At 43.2% G+C, this 21769-nt stretch overlaps 2 protein-coding genes across 2 annotated transcripts; both read left to right on the top strand.

Moving 5' to 3' along the window:
* The first annotated feature begins 1414 nt into the window (after positions 1-1414).
* LOC143958038 (olfactory receptor 1M1-like) lies at positions 1415-3979 on the top strand. Its single transcript, XM_077467483.1, has one exon. It carries the CDS (start codon positions 1583-1585, stop codon positions 2498-2500), a length of 918 nt encoding a protein of 305 aa, XP_077323609.1. The 5' UTR covers positions 1415-1582; the 3' UTR covers positions 2501-3979.
* A 15800-nt stretch (positions 3980-19779) lies between these two features.
* On the top strand, positions 19780-21769 carry LOC143958105 (olfactory receptor 1M1-like). The gene has a single exon (XM_077467557.1). It carries the CDS (start codon positions 20055-20057, stop codon positions 20970-20972), a length of 918 nt encoding a protein of 305 aa, XP_077323683.1. The 5' UTR covers positions 19780-20054; the 3' UTR covers positions 20973-21769.

The raw sequence follows: 21769 nt of genomic DNA, 5'->3' as shown, positions 1-21769 counted from the left end.
CCACTCCTGGGAAGGTTCAGCACTGTTCCATGTCTTCGCCATTTGTGGATAATGGCTCTCACTGTGGTTCACTGGATTCCCAAAGCTTTGGAAATGGCTTTATAACCCTTTCCAGACTGATAGATCTCAATTACTTTCTTTCTCAATTGTTCCTGAATTTCTTTGGGTCTCGGCATGGTGTGTAGCTTTTAAGGATCTTCTGGTGGACCTTACTGTGTCAAGCAGCTCCTATTTAAGTGATGCCTTGATTGTGAACAGGTGTGGCAATAATCAGGCCTGGGTGTGGCTAGAGAAATTGAACTCAGGTGTGGACAACCACAGTTATAGTATGTTTTAACAAGGGGGGCAATCACTTTTTCACACAGGGCCATGATGGTTTGGATTTTTTTTCACCTTTAATAATAAACACCTTCATTTACAAATTGCATTTTGTGTTTACTTGTGTTGTCCTTGACTATTGTTTAAATTGGTTTGATGTTCCGAAACACTTAAGTGTGACAAACATGCAAAGGAACAGGAAATGAGGAAGGGGGCAAACACTTTTTCACACCACTGTATACATGTACCAAAAGTGCTGTTTATCTTCTCAAATATGATTTTTTTTTTAACTTTAATAAATATCCATTATTTATTATGGAATCACGCTATGTGGCATTCTTTTCTCCTCTCCAACTATATATATGAATGCATGTGAGAATCTATCCATCTTGCTCCATGAATATCTACCTTGGAGGTTACTACCCTTGAGAGCCATTTGAAGACTTGTTCTTTGGTGTACACCACCACCACAAGCCATTTTGACTCACTGAGCGTACGCCCTTTTGGGTTCAAACATTCTGGTAAGCCTTCATCTAATTGGTGGTGGATTATCTACTTGTAAACTCTCCTCACATGTTATTTTCACTTTTGATGTCCAAGAGGATGTCATGAACATTTGGTTTCTATTCATTAAATTTTTGGACTCACTACACATTGGATTTCTACCACTCATGGATTTCACGTTTTATTTGTTTATTCGTTTTTCAAGGTTTCGCACAATTTCTTAACGTTGATTGTGAGATTTGCAACATTGTCTCAGTTCATTGTGAATTATGTTTCTAGTGCTGCACTTTTATTTTCATGTTATTTTATTATTTTTAGGAGCAAAAACAAAAGTATTTATTGTTTTCATTTTTTAAAGTGTTTTGTACTTACTTTGTCCTATAACCAATAAATAAAAGCAGAATTAAAAAAAAAAGAATAGAACTTCAGTAGAGTTTTATTCAGAAATAATTTTATGAACTGTAAACTTATTTTTATTAATAAAGGGACTCTCAAGTGACAAAGGAGTTTTAAATGAGATCTTTAGAGACATTTAACAAAAACTAAAAAGCTTTGTATTCTTACAACCCAGCAGACTGTCCTGTGGGAAATGCCAACATTTTATATCTATATAAGATATTCACTAAATCAAATGTCTGCATAGAATCCCACATATAAGATGTGGGCACACTTTAGATGTTTTCTTATTAATAATTTCTAAGATTGATATTTTTCTTACTGTTTATTGGTGATACATTTGCACAGAGAGGAAATAAATAATATGAGAAATCTCACAAAGATTATCACTCTTATTCTTGTGGGTCTATCAGACCATCCACCGACCATGAATGGACTTTTTGTGCTCTTCCTTCTGATCTATCTGATGACTCTGATCACAAACCTTCTTATTTTCTTCTTGGTCCTCACTGACCACCATCTGCACAACCCAATGTATTTTTTTCTCAGCAATTTGGCTTTTCTGGACATGTCCTATTCATCAGTGAGTGGACCAAGGATGCTCTTTGACTTGGTCACCAAAAACCGATCAATATCCCTCCCTGCCTGTACAGCCCAAGTCTTTTTCTATGTCTATTTTGCTTGCTCTGAGCTCCTCTTGCTCTCGGCTATGTCCTATGACCGGTACATCGCCATCTGCCACCCCCTACATTACACACAAATTATGTCCTGGAGGATGTGCAGTCATTTATCTGTTATAATTTGGGTCTTTGGGTTTATTTATTCCTTGGTTCATACACTTTGTACGCTCAGGTTGTCCTTCTGTGGTCCAAATTCCATCCACAGCTTCTTCTGTGACCTCCCACACTTGTTCCAGATTTCATGTACTGACCCAACAATAAACATAGTGCTGGTTTTTGCATTGGGCGGCAGTGTGGCATTAATTGCTTTTCTTTTCACATTCCTTCCATATATTAGAATTATCAGTACAATTCTCCACATTCCTGGCAAAACTGGAAAGCTGAAAGCCTTCTCTACCTGCACATCGCACCTCTTGGTGGTCTTCATCTTCTATAGCTCCACAATTTTTATTTACTTGGTTCCCACTTCCGCTAATATGTTTGGCATAAACAAGCTGTTTTCCGTCATAATTGCCCTCATTAACCCTTTGCTTAATCCACTGATCTACAGCCTGAGGAATAACGACCTTAAGGCCGCATTCAGGAGGACAATAAATCCCTGAATAATAAGCCAAATTCAGAACTAGATTTAGATAGCAATAACTTTCATGCAATGCAGTTGGATGTCTCCAACTTAGAGGCCAACCCAACGTCTAATTGGGCGACTATGTGGCAAATGAGGTTTAATGTTGATAAATGTAAAGTTATACACTTGGGGGCTAAGAATATGCATCATACATACTAGGGGGGCGTACAAATGGGGGAATCAATTGTGGAGAAGGATCTGGGGGTTTTGCTAGATCATAAGCTCAATAATAACATGCAATGCCAAGCTGTAGTATTAAAAGCAAGTAAAATCCTTCCTTGTATAAGAGAGGTATGGACTCCAGAGAGAGAGAGCGAGATCATCTGTACAAATCATTAGTAAGACCTCATCTGGAATATGCAGTTCAGTTTTGGGCTCCAGTTCTCAAAATAGATATCGGGGAACTGGAGAAAGTGCAGAGAAGGGCAACCAAACTGATAAGAGGCATGGAGGAGATTAGCTATGAGGAAAGATTAGAGGAACTGAATTTATTCTCTGTTGAGAAGAGGAGATTAAGGGGGGATAACAAAGCCAAGATACATAGGAAGTTTTTCTACAAAAATGAAATCTAAAGGTCTGATAATAACTTGATGTGCGGTCCATGATGTGAGAGTAATAATAAATAAAATTTAAATATAAAACAGACCCATCACATCAAGTCCACACACCCTGATAGGATAGATGCCACCAGCAGGCAGTTGTTGTATAGATTTTGATGTGGCTGAGAGCTTTCTGTTCTGTCATAGATTGTTGGTCCTTTTTGTTTTTATTTATTTTTTAAATCAAAAGCAGATTGTGAAATGATGTGCCCCCTTTTCCTTGTAAGTGTGGTGGTATAAGCAGAAGAATACTTTGGATTTATTGGACATCTCTGCATGACCGCAGGGTATTGTTATCATTTAGTATGTTCTGACATCATGAAGATAACGTCAGATGGAAACGAAGGACTTGTGTTATCTCGCTAAAACTAACAACAGAGCAAGCAATGAGAAATGTATAATATTGCCAGGAAAAAGTTGTCTTATTTTTAAAAATGAAACAGAAGTTCTTACTCAAACAGCGTGATAGAAAACAAGCCATTGTAATATATTTATGGAAGCTGGACCCAGTAATGAAGGGTTCACCCCAATATATCAGAGCTGTAGCTTTATGCAAAGGTGCTATTGGAGAAAGTTAGACATTTCATATATTTTGGTCAAATATTTAATTTTTAATGGTCCCACATTTGGCACAGCAAATATACAGCTAACTAAATGTCTGTCTAATGAAAGGTTCAAATTATGAATTTATTTTTTATTTTTTTATGTATAAATCAAACGATGAAAAAATGCGTACATTTGAATCCAGCCACCTTATTGCCTCTGATATAAATACAAAGAATTACCGCTCTAAGGTAATGACTTCTCCCAAAACAGCTGTCTCCGAAGTCCCACAGGGCGCTGGCTCTGTTTGCAACAGGAACTGAAGTAGAAAAGATGTAGCTGGATAGCCGCACTCTGAATTAGTCATCTAAGCACCGTGTTTGGGGTGTGAAACATGTCAGCGGCTGTGCAGTTAGTCTGTTTACCAGCCTAGATGCTATGATTTTAATTAAATTTTTGAAATAAAGTTGAATAATTCGGAGTGCGGCTATCCAGCTACATCTTTTCTACCTTATGGCCTCTATTGGAGGAGGCCGGAGACAAAGGAAGCCACATGTGTTACGTTGATGACGTAGGAATCATCTGCTGCAAGCCCCATGCAGGACACACTCCCTGGAGACCCAGATATTACATTTTTTTGTAGACTTATTCCCGGTTTTATACTGAGGTTGGTCACCCAGAAGGATACTCTATATTCAGAGTCATTGGATCCTTTTTTCCCCAGCTCAAGAAGCAGAGCTCCATGTTTTAGCGAAGCCTGTGAGCTATAAAAAGAGTATATAGTTATATAGATAGTCGAGATATAGAGAGCTTTTGGTTCCATTTGAAGAGCCAGAAGTTTGGTTTTACTCCGGCAGGTAAACCAATCAAGCACGCCAAGTTAAAGTGGTTGTAAACCCTTACAACACACTTTGACCTACAGGTAAACCTAGATTAAGGCTTACCTGTAGGTCCAAGAAATATCTCCTAAACCTACACGGTTTAGGAGATATTTGCCGAAAGACATTCACCTCTGTCTACGGCGCATGTGCCGTAGACAGCAGCACGCAGGCGCACTGAGCGTGCCGCGGTCAACAGCGATATGCCACGCGTGTCGGCTCCCGTGCGCATGCGCGGGAGTGACGTCTTAGCGGCTTCGCCAAATGACAGTGGCGGAGCAGCGAGACCCACCCAGAAGATGGATGCGCCGGACTACAGGGGACAGCGGTGACTTCGCTGGCTCCTGTGTCAGGTAAGTGACACATAATGGACTACTATGCGATGTGATGCGATGCGATGCGATGCATAGTAGTCCATTATACTTTACCTTTGCAGGGAATAAAAGAGGAAGTAAACTCATCAGGGTTTACTTCCTCTTTAACTGATTGTCTGTTTTCAGCCTTCCAGGTTCTTGCTGAGGTAGCCATACTAACATTAAAACTCACACATGGAAGCAGATCAGGTGACTAAGGATGCTTCATTTACAGCCCCGGACACTTGCTGGGTCTGTGCAAATCACAGATTCCCCCCCAGTTCTGGCCCAGTATAGCTGGGATTAATAATTCAACTTTAAGGACCCCAGAACGAGAAGAACAAGTGGTCCACAGGGGGCAACTTCTTACGAAACAAGACTTTGGAAAAGGTGATCCTTTATGTCTGCCAGTCACTCTTTTCCCTCCAGCTTGACACATGGGCCGTGTCATCAGTCACAAGCAGTTATGGCTGCCTTAGTAAATGAGCGTGGGAAAGAGCCAGGGTTCTCCACAGTTGTTTTTATAACATACCACTTCTTGTTTTACCTGTTACCAAAAGTTGAACATCCCTTTCAGATGCCCAAGTCAGGATCTTACGAGTATGTATTTTGTATGTATGGACATGTTTTCTGGATGTCCAGTGGCAAATGCTACTGCAAAGGCCACAGTAAAAAGTGTTATCAGAAGAAGTTTGTAATGCCGCGTACACACGATCTGACTTTTTGACCGGACTTGGTCCGGCGGACAATCCGACAGACTTTGCAGCTGAGGTCCGCCGGACTTTCAAACGAACGGACTTGGCCGCACACGATCACTCCAAAAGTCAGAAGGATTTCGAATGTGATGACGTAGAATAAGGAAGTTCATAGCCAGTAGCCAATAGCTGCCCTAGCGTCGGTTTTAGTCCATCAGACTAGCACACAGACGAACTGATTTTTTTGACTGGACTCGAGTCCATCGGAAAGATTTGAAACATGTTTTATTTCTAGGTCCATCTGACTTTTGGGAAAGAAAAGTCCGCTGGAGCCCCACACACAATCTAATTGTCAGTCGAAAAGTCCAATCGTGTGTAACGCGGCATGAGTACAGAGTGCAGAATCTACAGAGAGTAACAGAGGAAATCTTTTTTTATAGGAGAGTCTTTACTAGAAGTTTTGAGGTTTTATTTTTTACACCCCCTACTGTCTACAATGTAGCGGAAAAAGTAGAGTAAGCAACTAGAAAACTTTTGCCTGAATGTTTTCTTATACTTTATCAAGCCCCTAAGGGGATGTTGGACTCTCTCCCTATGGGATTTGGTTTGGGAGTGTGTTACTTCCAGCGGCTAGGGAGAGATTGGAATGAAGCCGTGAGCGGCTTCATTCCAGTCTCCTAATAGTAAACACAGAAGCGACGTCATGACGTCACTTCCTGTTTACTCGGCTGCCAATGGCACCGGTTTTAAAAAAATATACAGTATTCAGAATCGCCGTTTTCGGTGATCTGAATACATTGAAGTGTAAAGGAGGGGTGGGGGGTCTTTTAGACCCCCGATCCCTCCATAAAGAGTATCTGTCACCACCTATTACTGTCACAAGGGATGTTTACATTCCTTGTGACAGCAATAAAAGTGATCAGAATAAAAAAAAAAAAAAGTATTAATGTTAAAATAAAAAAAAAAATACATTTAAAGCGCCCGCCGTCCCTGCGAGCTCGCGAAGCAAATAAAACACATACGGAAGTCGCGCCCGCATATGTAAATGGTGTTCAAATCACACATGTGAGGTATCGCCGCAATCATCGTTTTATTCTCTAGATTCTCTGCTAAAAAAATATATATATATAATGTTTGGGGGTTCCAAGTAATTTTCTAGCAAAAAATACGGATTTTAACTTGTAAACACCAAATGCCAAAAATAGGCTTAGTCATGAAAGGGTTATATTTTGTCTCAGCAGCTGAAGTCCTCCATTTGGATCTCACAGAGAGAATGTTGCTGATCTTTTAAGGTTTTTGACAAACTCATTTATGTGTTTTCTTCCCAATTCCAGATCCTAAAAGTTTGGAAGGATCTAAAACTATAAATCTAAAGGATCTAAAACTAAAGCCAGGTGAATTGTGGATTGTTAAGAGACATTTATATATAAGGAAATGTTTGGAGACTCAATACAGCGTCTCTTTCATGTACAGTTGTGCAAAACTTGAAGGAAAAGTCACCCGGATCCACACCAGACGCTGCAAAAATGACTAAATGAAAGAAATCTCTGTGTTTGATTTGTTTCCCTCTTGTGATCACAGTCTAGGGTACTATTTATTCAAATACTAATTGTAAGGGATATATATATATCCGGTTCCCGACCGGCGCACGCCGATGTACGTTGGCAGAATGGCGCAGCTGCGCAAATGGCCGTACCTGTAAGTCCCTTTTAATTTGCCGCCCTGTCATCGCGCGCACGTGCCACGTGCTCTGTGAGTAGGATCGCGGATCCCGCGGACCCGATGTCCACGGGGATACCCGCATTCGTCTCACGGAGAGAGGAAGAATGGGGAAATGCTGATGTAAAGAAGCATCTCCCCATTTGGCCTAGTGACAGTGTCACTGATCTCTGCTCCCTGTGATCGGGAGCTATGATCAGTGATGTGTCACAGCTAGCCCATCCCCACACAGTTAGAATCACCCCCCAGGACACACTTAACCCCTACAGCGGCACCTAATGTTAACCCCTTCACTGCCAGTCATATTTACACAGTAATCAATGCAATTTTAATTGCACCGATCGCTGTATAAATGTGAATGGCCCCAAAATCGTGCCAAAATTGTCCGACGTGTCCACCATAATGTCACAGTCACGATACTTACTTGAGCAATGAGCTATTTCTACCTTTCAGATGAATAACCACTGATAATCTTTTTAGGAATCTGTAAGGGTTGGCTTCCTTCCCAATGACTGGAAATGTAAGGAACAATATTCCTTTAGGCCATCGTACTAATGTACTGTGAGCTGTAGATATAGAATTAGCAGAGGTTTCTCAAGCCTGTATAGTTATTTCAGGGGTTTACCCATATTAACCAGTTCCCGACCAGCGCACGCCGATGTACGTCGGCAGAATGGCACGGGCAGGCAAATGGGCGTACCTGTACGTCCCTTTAAATTCACCGCGCTCCCATGCTGGTCGGGACCCCTGTGAGTCCAGTCGCAGGTCTCAGGGACTCGATCGCCGCGGGCATACCCGCGATCGTCTCACGGGGGCGGCCGAATGAAGAAATGTCGTTGTAAACAGCATCTCCCCGTTCTGCCTAGCAACTAGTGACGCTGATCTCTGGTCCATGTGATTGGAGCAGAGATCAGTGTTCACTAAATGAAAGCCCAGCCCCCAACAGTTAGTAACACACCCCTAGGAACACTTAACCCCCTACACTGCCACCCACTGGTTAACCCCTTCACTGCCAGTGTCATTTACACAGGAATCACTGCATTTATATAGCACTGATTGCTGAATAACTGACAATGTTCCCAAAAATGTGTCAAAAATGTCCGATGTGTCCACCATAATGGCACAGTCACAATAAAAATCGCTGATCGCCGCCATTACTAGTAAAAAAAAATATTAATAAAAATGTTACAAAACTATCCCCTATTTTGTAGACGCTATAACTTTTGTGCAAACCAATCAATAACCGCTTATTGTGATTTTTTTTTTTTTTTTTTACCAAAAATATGTAGAAGAATACGTATCGGCCTAAACTGAAGAAAAAAAAATGTTTTTTTTATATATTTTTTGGGGATATTTATTATAACAAAAAGCAAAAAATATTGCTTTTTTTTTTTTTTAAATTGTCGCTATTTTTTTGTTTATAGGACAAAAAAAAAAAAAACGCAGAGGCGATCAAATACCACCAAAAAGAAAGCTCTATTTGTTGAAAAAAAAAAAGAACGTCAATATTGTTTGGGAGCCATGTCGCACGACCGCACAATTGTCAGTTAAAGCGACGCAGTGCCGAAACGCAAAAAGTGCTCTGGTCTTGGTTTGGCCAGCCAAATGTTCCGGGGCTGAAAGTGAATAAGTATAATGTGATTCGAAAAGTAGCCATGTTGAAGTCATATTTGTCTTTTGTACGTCTTCCATTGTATGTGGAATTGTCTGTGTTTACATGTGATGATAAGTCGGCATACCAACAATTTAGCTAGAAGATCATTCTGGCCACAGGAGTGTACAGCCGGTACTCTGTAAATATGTCTTATCAATTATTTGTTTTTCACAGTGAAAAGTCATTTTGTAATGAAAAAAGATGCTCAGCTATTATTTTCTCCACAATGGAGTTTTTGCCTCTTTGGCCAGGAGGTTCCAGGTTAAAGGTGATAGCAGGTATGGTTAGTGATCAAAATATTGATCAAATGAGAGGAGACTGTTAAGGAAATTTGTAGGTTCTGTATATAATTGTATTGTATTTTATATGTATTGCACAATGCCCTCACTGTGCACACGGCACTAATAATGTTTTCAGTACATGTTTTGCATTCTTTCGAGTCCTGATTAGAATTAGCCTGCCTATGTTACGTCCCTTGTTACCATAAACGTACAATTGTAATATTAATGTGATACCTACATAATCATGTGTATAAAATACCTTTAAATGCGTCATAATAAAGGAGAACGGTTATTTGGAAAGATGCTGAGCGTATCTTTTGTGTCTGTTCCCTGCTGCAGTAGTTATTATTAATTAGAAACCGCTAATCAATATGAGGATAGGAGTTGCCTATCTATGAAATGTCCAGGTCAGTTTGTTCTATTCTTTTCTATTCTATTATATTCTATTTTATTTTCTATTCTATTCAAATTTATTCTATTCAAAACTCAAATTTCAGGTGATGGTTATATTATTTCTATTCTGTTCTATTATATTCTGTTGTTGTTTTTTTTAACTGTTCTGTTATTGTCTATTCTATTCTAATATTTTCTATTCCATTCAAATTGATTGTATTTAAATTTTGTGAAATGGTTATATTGCTTGTATTCTATTCTATTCTTTTTTTTTTCATTCATTTCTATTCTTTTCTAGTCTATCCATTTATGTATTCAAATTTATTCTACTTGAAATTCTAATTTCAGAAGATGGTTATATTCTTTCTATGTTATTCTATTCTAGTCATTTATATTACATTCTAGTCTATTCTGTTCTTTTATTTTCTATTCTATTTTGTTCTGTTTTATTCTACTATATTCTATTCTTTTATTTTCTGTTATATTCTTTTCTATTCTATTATTTTTTTCTATTCTATTCCTTTATTTTCTATTCTATTTTTATTCTCTTTGGAAGTTCAAAAACTATTTGAATTCAAAAACTATTCGAATTTGGTGGGGGTCCTAAAGGAAAGTGCTGCAAGATATTAAGGTAGCTGACCCTGCTAACATTGCATTTTTGGGATCACTATACTATTGGGGACATGAGTGTAGTTCTGTTCATTATCAAGATATTGATCTGTACAGATACTGTTCTAGCAATGGCGGTGATCAGTGACAAAGCAGGGAGAAAAACAGCCAGATCTCTTAGTAACACTAGCACATAATGCACACACTACATTTGTTAGGCACACCCTTTGGTCGCCTAAGTGAAAATGTCCAAATTGGGCCCATAGTGTGAATATTTTGTGTGGCCGCCATTATTTTCCAGCACTGCCTTCACCCTCTTGGGCATGGAGGTCAGCAGAGCTTCACAGGTTGTCACTGGAGTCCTCTTCCCCTCCTCCATGATGACATCACAGAGCTGGTGGATGTTGGAGACCTTCCCCTCCTCCACGTTCCGTTTGTCCCACAGATGATCAATAGGGTTTAGGTCTGGAGACATGCTTGGCCAGTCCATCACCTTTACCCTCAGCTTCTGTAGCAAGGCAGTGGTGGTGTTGGAGGTGTGTTTGGGGTGGTTATCATGTTGGAATACTGCCCTGCGGTCCAGTCTCTGAAGGGAGGGGGATCATGCTCTGCTTCAGTATGTCACAGTACATGTTGGCATTCATGGTCCCCTCAATGATCTGTAGCCCCCCAGTGCCGGCAGCACTCATGCAGCCCCAGACCATGACACCCCCACCACCATGCCTGACTGTAGACAAGACACACTTGTCTTTGTCCTCCTCACCTGGTTGCCCCCACACACGCCTGACACCATCTGACACCAAATACCTTTATCTTGGTCTCATCAGACCACAGGACATGGTTCCAGTAATCCATCACCTTAGGCCGTGTACACACGCGGGGACTGTTCGCCCAACTTTGTCCGTCAAACAGTTTCGGCAAACAGTCCGCTCAAAATTAGCATGGACGGACATGGCCACACACGACGGACGAACAGTTTGCTGAAACCGTGCGCGATGACGTGAACGGCACGTACGACGGGACGAAAAATACGACGTCCTATACACTGCATTATAACTTTCGGCGTGTAAATCCTTTCTGAGCATGCGCGGAACTTAGTTTGACGAACAAGCCTACACACGAGCGGACTGTTCGCTGAAACAAGGTTTCAGCGGACAGTTTTTCGGAAATTCCGAAAAACCTTGTTCGTCAAACTGTCCGCTGAAACTGTCCGCTGAAAGCCCACACACGAGCGGACTGTCCGCCCAAACACTGTTCAGCGGACAAAGTTGGGCGAACAGTCCGCCCGTGTGTACGCGGCCTTAGTCTGCTTGTCTTCAGCAAACTGTTTGTGGTCTTTCTTGTGCATCATCTTTAGAAGAGGCTTCCTTCTGGGATGACAGCCATGCAGACCAATTTGATGCAGTGTGCGGCGTATGGTCTGATCACTGACAGGCCGACCCTCCCCCTCCCCTACAACCTCTGCAGCAACGCTGGCAGCACTCATACGTCTATTTCCCAAAGACAACCTCTGGATATGACGCTGAGCACGTGACCTCAACTTCTTTGGTGGACCATGGCGAGGCCTGTTCTGAGTGGTTCCTGTCCTGTTATACCGCTGTATGGTCTTGGCCACCGTGCTGCAGCTCAATTTCAGGGTCTTGGCGATCTTCTTATAGCCTAGGCCATCTTTATGTGGAGCAACAATTATTTTTTTCAGATCCTCAGAGAGTTCTTTGCCATGAGGTGCCATGTTGAACTTCCAGTGACCAGTATGAGAGAGTGAGAGCGATAACACCAAATGTAACACACCTGCTCCCCATTCACACCTGAGACTTTGTAACACTGAGACCAGTCACATGACACCGGGGGAGGGAAAATGGTCCCATCAGACCACAGGACATGGTTCCAGTAATCCATCTCCTTAGTCTGCTGGTCTTCACCAAACTGTTTGCGGGTTTTCTTGTGCATCAGCAGTTACATGTGAGTGGCCGTGATTGGCTGTGGGAGATGTCAGCCTTCCTTTGCTTTCAATGGGATTACTTCCCACAGCTATTTACCAGGAGCCTCTGCTGGGTCTCTTGCATGTGATCACTAACAGCCCCATTTGTAAGTCTGAATGGGGCCTAAAGAAAAAAAAAAACACTCCACATGTGATAAAAGAAACAGGGAAAGGTTTGGAGGTACTAATATTTTAAAACCACTTTCAGACCTGCCGGTCAAAGACCAGACCACTTTTTGCGATTCGGCACTGCGTCGCTTTAACTGACAATTGCGCGGTCGTGCGACATGGCTCCCAAACAAAATTTACATCCTTTTTTTCCCCACAAATAGAGCTTTCTTTTGGTGGTATTTGATCACCTCTGCGGTTTTTATTTTTTGCGCTATAAACAAAAATAGAGCAACAATTTCGAAAAAAACGCATTATTTTTTACTTTTTGTTATAATAAATATCCCCTAAAAATATATAAAAAAACATTTTTTCCCTCAGTTTAGGCCGATACGTATTCTTCTACATATTTTTGGTAAAAAAATCGCAATAAGCGATTATTGATTGGTTTGCGCAAAAGTTATAGCGTTTACAAAATAGGGATAGTTTTTTGGCATTTTTATTAATAATTTTTTATTATTTTTTTTTTACTAGTAATGGCGGCGATCAGCGATTTTTATGGTGACTGCAACATTATGGCGGACACATCGGACATTTTTGACACATTTTTGGGACCATTGTCATTTATACAGCAATCACTGCTATATAAATGCAGTGATTCCTGTGTAAATGACACTGGCAGTGAAGGGGTTAACCAGTGGGTGGCAGTGTAGGGGTTAAGTGTTCCTAGGGGTGTGTTACTAACTGTGGGGGGCTGGGCTTTCATTTAGTAAATACTGATCTCTGCTCCCATTATATGGAGCAGAGATCAGCGTCACTAGTTGCTAGGCAGAATGGAGAAATGCTGTTTACATGGCATTTCCTCCATTCAGCCGTCCCGTTAGACGTTCGCGGGTACGACCAGACTCACGGGGGTCCCGACTGGCATGCTAGCGCGCCGCCAGCGGCGCGCTCGCGATGGCAGGGCGGCATTGAAGATTGGACATACCTGTACGCCAATATGCCTGCCCATGCCATTCTGCTGATGTACATCGGCGTGCGCTGGTTGGGAATCAGTTAAAGTTAAAGTAAGTCCATAAAGGGCAATAGTCAACATACCTGATACTTACAAAGTTCAACTTTGACTTCCATGTTGTGTGTATGTATGTGTGTATGTGTGTATATATATATATATATATATATATATATATATATATGTGTGTGTATATATAGTTAGTTAGTAAGGTTGAATAAAGACACCAGTCCATCCAGTTCAACCTGAGTAGTGATGGACAAACTTCCGACGGGACATTTCGCAAACGCGGACCGCGAACGCGGCCGATAGTTTGCGAACCGTAACGTCAGGTCAAATTTGCAGCCACAAAATAATTAATAGCTGTGCAAACATAGTCCCACCACATGGCCAATGACATAACACATGTATGAGGTGAATCTGGGATCGACAACTACAAGCATTCTTTTTTTATATGTGAAATTGTGACAATTCAGGACTATGGAGCGCATGAAGGCAATGGAGGAGAGGGAAGGTCAGGGTAGGCAAAGAAGAGGGTGCAGGAGATGATCACCAGCAGTGTGACATACAGCAATGACACCTGCACCGTGATAGAGTCACCTGACACCAGCACCGTGATAGAGAGCACTGACATCAGCAGCGTGACATAAAGCACTAACACCAGCACCGTGATATACAGCACTGACAGCAGCACCATGATAGAGAGCACTGACATCAGCAGCGTGACATAAAGCACTCACACCAGCACTGTGATATACAGCACTGACACCAGCACCGTGATATACAGCACTGACACCTGCACCGTAAGCAGCCCCAGGAGTAAGTCAGCATAGCACAGGGATGGTGGGAGCCCCTCATAATGAGCATAGCACAGGGATGGTGGGAGCCCCTCATAATGAGCATAGCACAGGGATGGTGGGAGCCCCTCATAATGAGCATAGCACAGGGATGGTGGGAGCCCCTCATAATGAGCATAGCACAGGGATGGTGGGAGCCCCTCATAATATGCACAGCAGAGGTACAGCCCCAGGAGGAAGTCAGCACAGCACAGGGATGGTGGGGGCCCCTCATAATAAGCAGCCCCAGGAGGATGTCAGCATAGCACAGGGATGTTGGGAGCCCCTCATAATAAGCAGCCCCAGGAGGAAGTCAGCACAGCACAGGTATGGTGGGAGACCCTCATAATGAGCATAGCACAGGGATGGTGGGAGCCCCTCATAATATGCACAGCAGAGGTACAGCCCCAGGAGGAAGTCAGCACAGCACAGGGATGGTGGGAGCCCCTCATAATAAGCAGCCCCAGGAGGAAGTCAGCACAGCACAGGTATGGTGGGAGCCCCTCATAATAAGCATAGCACAGGGATGGTGGGAGCCCCTCATAATATGCACAGCAGAGGTACAGCCCCAGGAGGAAGTCAGCACAGCACAGGGATGGTGGGAGCCCCTCATAATAAGCAGCCCCAGGAGGAAGTCAGCACAGCACAGGGATGGTGGGAGCCCCTCATAATAAGCAGCCCCAGTAGAAATATGACACCGCTCAACCTCTTCAAAGAGGAGGGTAGGGGCATATAGTACGGTGTGCTTTTTTTGGACAAGGAAGTGAGCCAAATGAAGAAAGAAGGTCTGTGTGCTCGATTAAAAAAATTGTTTATAGACATATACATGGTCTACTGGTCACATGTGTTGAATTCCTCCGAGATCCATGCCTCGTTCATTTTTAGAAATGTGAGGTAGTTAACACTGTCGTGAGCTAGGCGAGTACGCTTATCGGTCACGATCCCCCCTGCTGCGCTGAACGTCCTTTCGGACAGGACACTGGATGAGGGGCAAGCCAACAGTTCCATTGCAAATTGGACAAGCTCTGGCCAGAGGTCAAGCCTGCCCACCCAGTAGTCCAGGGGTTCATCACTCCTCAGAGCATCCACATCGGCCGTTAACCCGATGTAGTCGGACACCTGACGGTCTAGGCGTTCCCTGATGCTGGATCCGGATGACACCTGTCGATGGGTCGGCTGAAAGTATGACCTCATATCCGAAGTCACCAACACATCTTCAAACCGGCCTCTTCTTGCAGGTGCTGTTGGATTGGTACCCGCAACTCCTTCCCTGGGAGTGGGAATTGCTCCTCTGCCAGCGCACGCAAAAGCAGAATGCAGCATTTCTCGAAGCAAGGCCTGGAAGTGCTCCATTCTGACAGCCCTCTGTGACGGCGGTAACATTTCCGCCATTTTGTGTTTGTACCGGGGGTCTAAGTACGTTGCCACCCAGTACTGGTCCTTGACCCTTATGCTTTTTATACGGGGGTCCCTAATAAAACACTGGAGCATGAAGGCCCCCATTTGCACTAAACTGGAAGCGGTGTGGTGGCCTGGCTCCTGCTCATCATCCAGGATAATGTTGTCCTCTTCATTCTCCTCTCCCCATCCACGCACAACAACAGGGGTCCCAGAAAGGTTTAAAGCACGCTCTTCTTGCTCCTCCTCATCCGCCCCGGCACCATCCTCCTCTGACTCCTCTTCAGACTTTGTCCTGTTGTTCACTTGTCTCAGATAGAGTAGCCCCCCCTGGGAATTCATCCAGCATTGTGACTTCCTTATCTTCCTGCTCCTGCTCCTCCACAGCTTGATCAATGACACGACGCAATGCACGCTGCATAAAGAAGGCATAAGGTACCATGTCACTGATGGCTCCATGGCTGCGACTGACCAGTTTGGTGATCTCCTCAAATGGGCGCAGAAGTCTGCATGCGTCACGCATGAGCAGCCACTGGCGCGGTGAAAAAAACCCCAGCTCCCCAGAACCTGTTCTGCCGCAGAGTTCATACAGGTAGACGTTAACTGCATGTTTCTGCTGGAGCAGCCTATCAAGCATATAGAAGGTTGAGTTCCATTGCGTCGGGCAATCGCAAATAAGACGTCTGACCGGCAGATTGTGTGTCACCGCTGAATGTCCGCAAGGCGAGCCATGGCCGTGTAAGATCTTCTGAAATGGGCCGAGATTTTCCTTGCCTGCCGCAAGATGTCCTGGACCCCAGGGTATTTGACAACGAATTGCTGCATGACCAAGTTTAAGACGTGTGCCATGCATGGCACGTGCGTCATTTTGCCCTGTTTCAATGCGCTAATCAGATTGGCACCGTTGTCACACACCACTTTACCAACTGTCAAATTGAGCGGTGTTAGCCACTGATCTGCCTGTGAACGTAAAGCTGAAAGGAGTGCCGGACCAGTGTGGCTCTTGGCTTCCAGGCACAGCAGACGTAGCACGGCATGGCAACGTCTCACCTGGCATGTCGAATAGGTCCTGGGGAGCTTGGGCGGCGCAGTGGAAGAGACACTAGCAGCGGAAAAGGAGGAGTCAGCCGAGGAGGAGAGGGAGGAGGATGGAGTAGGAGGAGGAGGAGGAGAAGAAGAGCCAGGCCTGCATGCAATTCGTGGCGGTAAAACCAAATCTACACGGGTGCCACGGGTTACATGCTTGACGGTCGTCAGAAGGTTCACCCAGTGGGCAGTAAAAGTGATATACCTTCCCTGCCGTGTTTGCTAGACCACGTGTCTGTGGTCAGATGTATCTTGGCACCGACACTGTGTGCCAGAGATACATTCACTTGCCGCTTAACATGGCCATATAGCTCTGGGATGCCCTTCTGTGAGAAATACTTCCTTCCTGGGACCTTCCATTGTGGTGTTCCAATGGCCACAAATTTTCGAAAGGCCTCCGAGTCCACCAGTTTATATGGCAGTAGTTGGCGGGCTATCAGTTATGACAAGCCAGCCGTCAACCGTTGGGCAAGAGGGTTATCCGGCGTCATCATTTTTTTACACTCGAACATTAGGCCCACGAAAGCCTGCCTTTTTGCAGAAAAACGTGAGCTTGGCGTGATGGAAGGTGGAGTGGAGGACAATTGTGAGGAGAGAGGAGAAGAAGAAGTAGAAGACGAGGCTGGACGGTGAGAGCCTGGAGTGTGGCTTTGTGTGTTCCGTTGCTCCCACTGGGCTCGGTGATGGCTGCTCATGTGCCTTCTTAAGGCGTTCGTCCCTAGATGAGTGTTGGGCTTACCGCGACTAATGCGTTGACTGCAAAGATTGCAGATGGCAACACTATTGTCAGTAGCGGACATGTTAAAAAAAGCCCACACTGCGGAGCCATGTGCCGGCATCCTGGGAGTGCCAGATGTGACCATACATGGTCGATGACTCGCTCCTGATACATTTGCAGTCTGCTTTGTCCCTCCTGTGCAATGTAAGTTATTCCTGCTTCTCCTCCCTATCTGCTGGTCCATATCTCCCTCTGAACTCCCCTCCTAATCCTCTCTTGTGGGCACCCACGTGACATCACTAGACAAGTCATCATCAATGTCACCTTCCCCACCGCATTAAGTAGAGATCTCGGAGTAAGCAGCAACACCGGGGACCAACCTCCTCCTTGGGCTGATCTGGGTATTGTCGTCAGACTGCTGAGTGGCGGTTGTTGCTACCTCCTCTTCCTGATCCAATGCCAAGAGTGGCTGCGCATCAGAAATGTCTTGATATGGATTGGAAAATAATTTCTGTGACTCAAGCGGAAGGTATGTGGTGGTGGTGGTGTTGTTGGTGGTATTGTCTTTGGGGGTGCACATAGCAGAGAGTGAAGAAGAGGGTGCAGATCGAGAGGATGAGGAGGGTGCAGAATAGTAAGGCTGAGTGAGCCACTCAACCAAGTCTGGTGCATCTTTTAAAGTAATTGAACGCACCTTCTGCAACTTCCCACTTTGGCTCAATCCTGTTGCTCCTGCCCTACCCCTACCACCCCTGCGGAAGGGCCTGCCTATTCCTCTGCCTGTCATTTTTTAAATGACCCTGTGACAAAACTCTCAGTACCTATACTGATAAAGGACTGCTGCAGAATAGGGCAGCAGTCAGCAGTAGTGCACCTCAACCCTATATATTGTGCACCTATACCAGTCCTTAAGGAATAGCAGACTGTACCTCACTCAACCCTATGTACTGTAGTACCCTATACCTTACCAGTCCTTATAAGGACCTTTGTGGAACTAGTAGGTTGTGAATGATTAGCAGACTGTACCTCAGTCCCTATACTCATAAAGGACTACTGCAGCAGAAGGGCAGCAGTCAAGTATAATATTCTTTCTATATTTGGAAGAAAGAATATTATACATGTACAAGCCTATTACCATACCAGTCCTGAAAAGAACCTTTGTGGACCTAATAGTAGCAGCTACTGATTAAACTGACTGTCCCTCACTGCCTCACTCACAGCTTCCTGCCTGTCCCTATTTAAACTGACAAAACACAGGCTGCTGGAACAATAACTTGAATAGCACTCAAAACTATATCATGTACTACTTTACCATACCAGTCCTGAAAAGGACTTTTGTGGACCTAATAGTAACAGCTAATGATTAAACTGACTGTCCCTGCAGCACACAGCGTCCTGTCCCTTTCTCTACACTGACAAAAGACACTCAGGCTGCTGCAACAATCACTAGCACAGCACTGCCTCAAACCTATATCCTGAACTACACCTAACACCTATACCATGATACCAGTCCTTAAAAGAACTTTTGTGGACCTAACAGCTAGCGATTTGGGTCACTGAAGTCTCTCCCTGCTCCACACAGCAACCTCTCCCTATAGTGACATGCTAAAGAATCTAAAATGGCCGCCCGGATCGGGTCTATTTATAAGTTAGGGGGAATGTCCAAGTGTCCATGTGCTGTAATGTCTCAATTGGCTGTCCTGTACCCCATGATGGATGTGTCATCATAGGTCAAAGTTCTTTTACACTGTAAACACGGAAGTCCGCCGGGCGAACGGCGGCAATAGTCCGCCGATCGGGCAGACCGCGAACAGCCGAAATTTGCCGCGAAACGACCGCCGGGTGAACCGTTCAGCCATCCCTATACACCACCACCATAAGCCTGTTTGACTCACTGAGCGTACCCTATTTTGGGTTCAAACATTCTGGTAAGCCTTCATCTAATTGGTGGTGGATTATATACTTGTAAACTCTCCTCACAAGTTATTTTCACTTTTGACGTCAAAAGGATGTCATGAACATTTGGTTTCTATTCATTGAATTTTTGGACTCACTACACATTGGGTTTCTACCACTCATGGATTTCACGTTTTATTTGTTTATTCGTTTTTCAAGGTTTCGCACAATTCTTAATGTTGATTGTGAGATTCGAAACATTGTCTCAGTTCATTTTGAATTATGTTTCTAGTGCTGCACTTTTATTTTTATGTTATTTTATTATTTTTAAGAGCAAAAACAAAAGCATTTATTGTTTTCATGTTTTCGTTTTTCGTACTTACTTTGTCCTATAACCAATAAATAAAAGCAGAATTAAAAAAAAGAATAGAACTTCAGTAGAGTTTTATTCAGAAATAATTTTATGAACTGTAAACTTATTTTTATTTTAAAAAAAAAAGGACTCTCAAGTGACAAAGGAGTTTTAAATGAGATCTTTAGAGACATTTAACAAGACTTAAAGCTTTGTATTCTTACAACACAGCAGACTGTCCTGTGGGAAATGCCAACATTTTATATCTATATAAGATATTCACTGAATCAAATGTCGGCATAGAATCCTGAATATAACATGTGGGCACACCTTACATGTTTTCTTATTAATAATTTCTAAGATTGATATTTTTCGTACTGTTTATTGGTGATACATTTACACAGAGAGGGAATAAATAATATGAGAAATCTCACAAAGATTATCACTCTTATTCTTGTGGGTCTATCAGACCATCCACCGACCATGAATGGACTTTTTGTGCTCTTCCTTCTCATCTATCTGATGACTCTGATCACAAACCTCATTATATTTTTCTTGGTCCTCGCTGACCACCATCTGCACAACCCAATGTATTTTTTACTCAGCAATTTGGCATTTCTGGACATGTCCTATTCATCAGTGAGTGGACCAAGGATGCTCTTCGACTTGGTCACCAAAAACCGATCAATATCCCTCCCCGCCTGTACAGCCCAAATCTTTTTCTATGTCTATTTTGCTGTCTCTGAGGCCCTTTTGCTCTCGGCTATGTCCTATGACCGGTACATCGCCATCTGCCACCCTCTACATTACACACGAATTATGTCCTGGAGGATGTGCAGTCATTTATCTGTTATAATTTGGGTCTTTGGGATTATTTATTCCTTGGTTCATACACTTTGTACGCTCAGGTTGTCCTTCTGTGGTCCAAATTCCATCCACAGCTTCTTCTGTGACCTCCCACACTTGTTCCAGATTACATGTACTGACCCAACAATAAACATAGTGCTCGTTTTTGCATTGGGCGGGAGCATGGTATTAACTGCTTTTCTTTTCACATTTCTTCCATATGTTAGAATTATCAGTACAATTCTCCACATTCGTGGCAAAACTGGAAAGCTGAAAGCCTTCTCTACCTGCACATCACACCTCTTGGTGGTCTTCATCTTCTATAGCTCCACAATTTTTATTTACTTGGTTCCCACTTCCGCTAATATGTTTGGCATAAACAAGCTGTTTTCAGTCATAATTGCCCTCATTAACCCTTTGCTTAATCCCCTGATCTACAGCCTGAGGAATACCGACCTTAAGGCAGCATTCAGGAGGACTTTAAATCCCTGAATAATAAGCCAAATTCAGAACTAGATTTAGATAGAAACAACTTTCATGCAATGCAGTTGGATGTCTCCAACTTAGAAGCCAACCCAACGCACTGTGTAATTGGGCGACTATGTGGCAAATGAGGTTTAATGTTGATAAATGTAAAGTTATACACTTGGGGGCTAAGAATATACATCATACATACTAGGGGGGCGTACAAATGGGGGAATCAATTGTGGAGAAGGATCTGGGGGTTTTGGTAGATCATAAGCTCAATAATAACATGCAATGCCAAGCTGTAGTATTAAAAGCGAGTAAAATCCTTTCTTGTATAAGAGAGGTATGGACTCCAGAGAGAGAGATATCATCTGTACAAATCATTAGTAAGACCTCATCTGGAATATGCCGTTCAGTTTTGGGCTCCAGTTCTCAAAAAGGATATCGGGGAACTGGAGAAAGTGCAGAGAAGGGCAACCAAACTGATAAGAGGCATGGAGGAGCTCAGCTATGAGGAAAGATTAGAGGAACTGAATTTATTCTCTGTTGAGAAGAGGAGATTAAGGGGGGATAACAAAGCCAAGATACATAGGAAGTTTTTCTACAAAAATGAAATCTAAAGGTCTGATAATAACTTGATGTGCGGTCCATGATGTGAGGGTAATAATAAATAAAATTTAAATATAAAACAGACCCATGAAGTCCACACACCCTGTTAGGATAGATGCCACCAGCAGGCAGTTGTTGTATAGATTTTGATGTGGCTGAGAGCTTTCTGTTCTGTCATAGATTGTTGATCCTTTTGTTTTTATCTATTTATT

The sequence above is a fragment of the Lithobates pipiens genome, unplaced genomic scaffold, assembly GCF_037356315.1.
Source record: "Lithobates pipiens isolate NorthernLeopardFrog02 unplaced genomic scaffold, aLitPip1_a1.2 Scaffold_56, whole genome shotgun sequence".
Taxonomy (NCBI): domain Eukaryota; kingdom Metazoa; phylum Chordata; class Amphibia; order Anura; family Ranidae; genus Lithobates; species Lithobates pipiens.
This window is presented reverse-complemented; position numbering and strand designations above follow the sequence as displayed.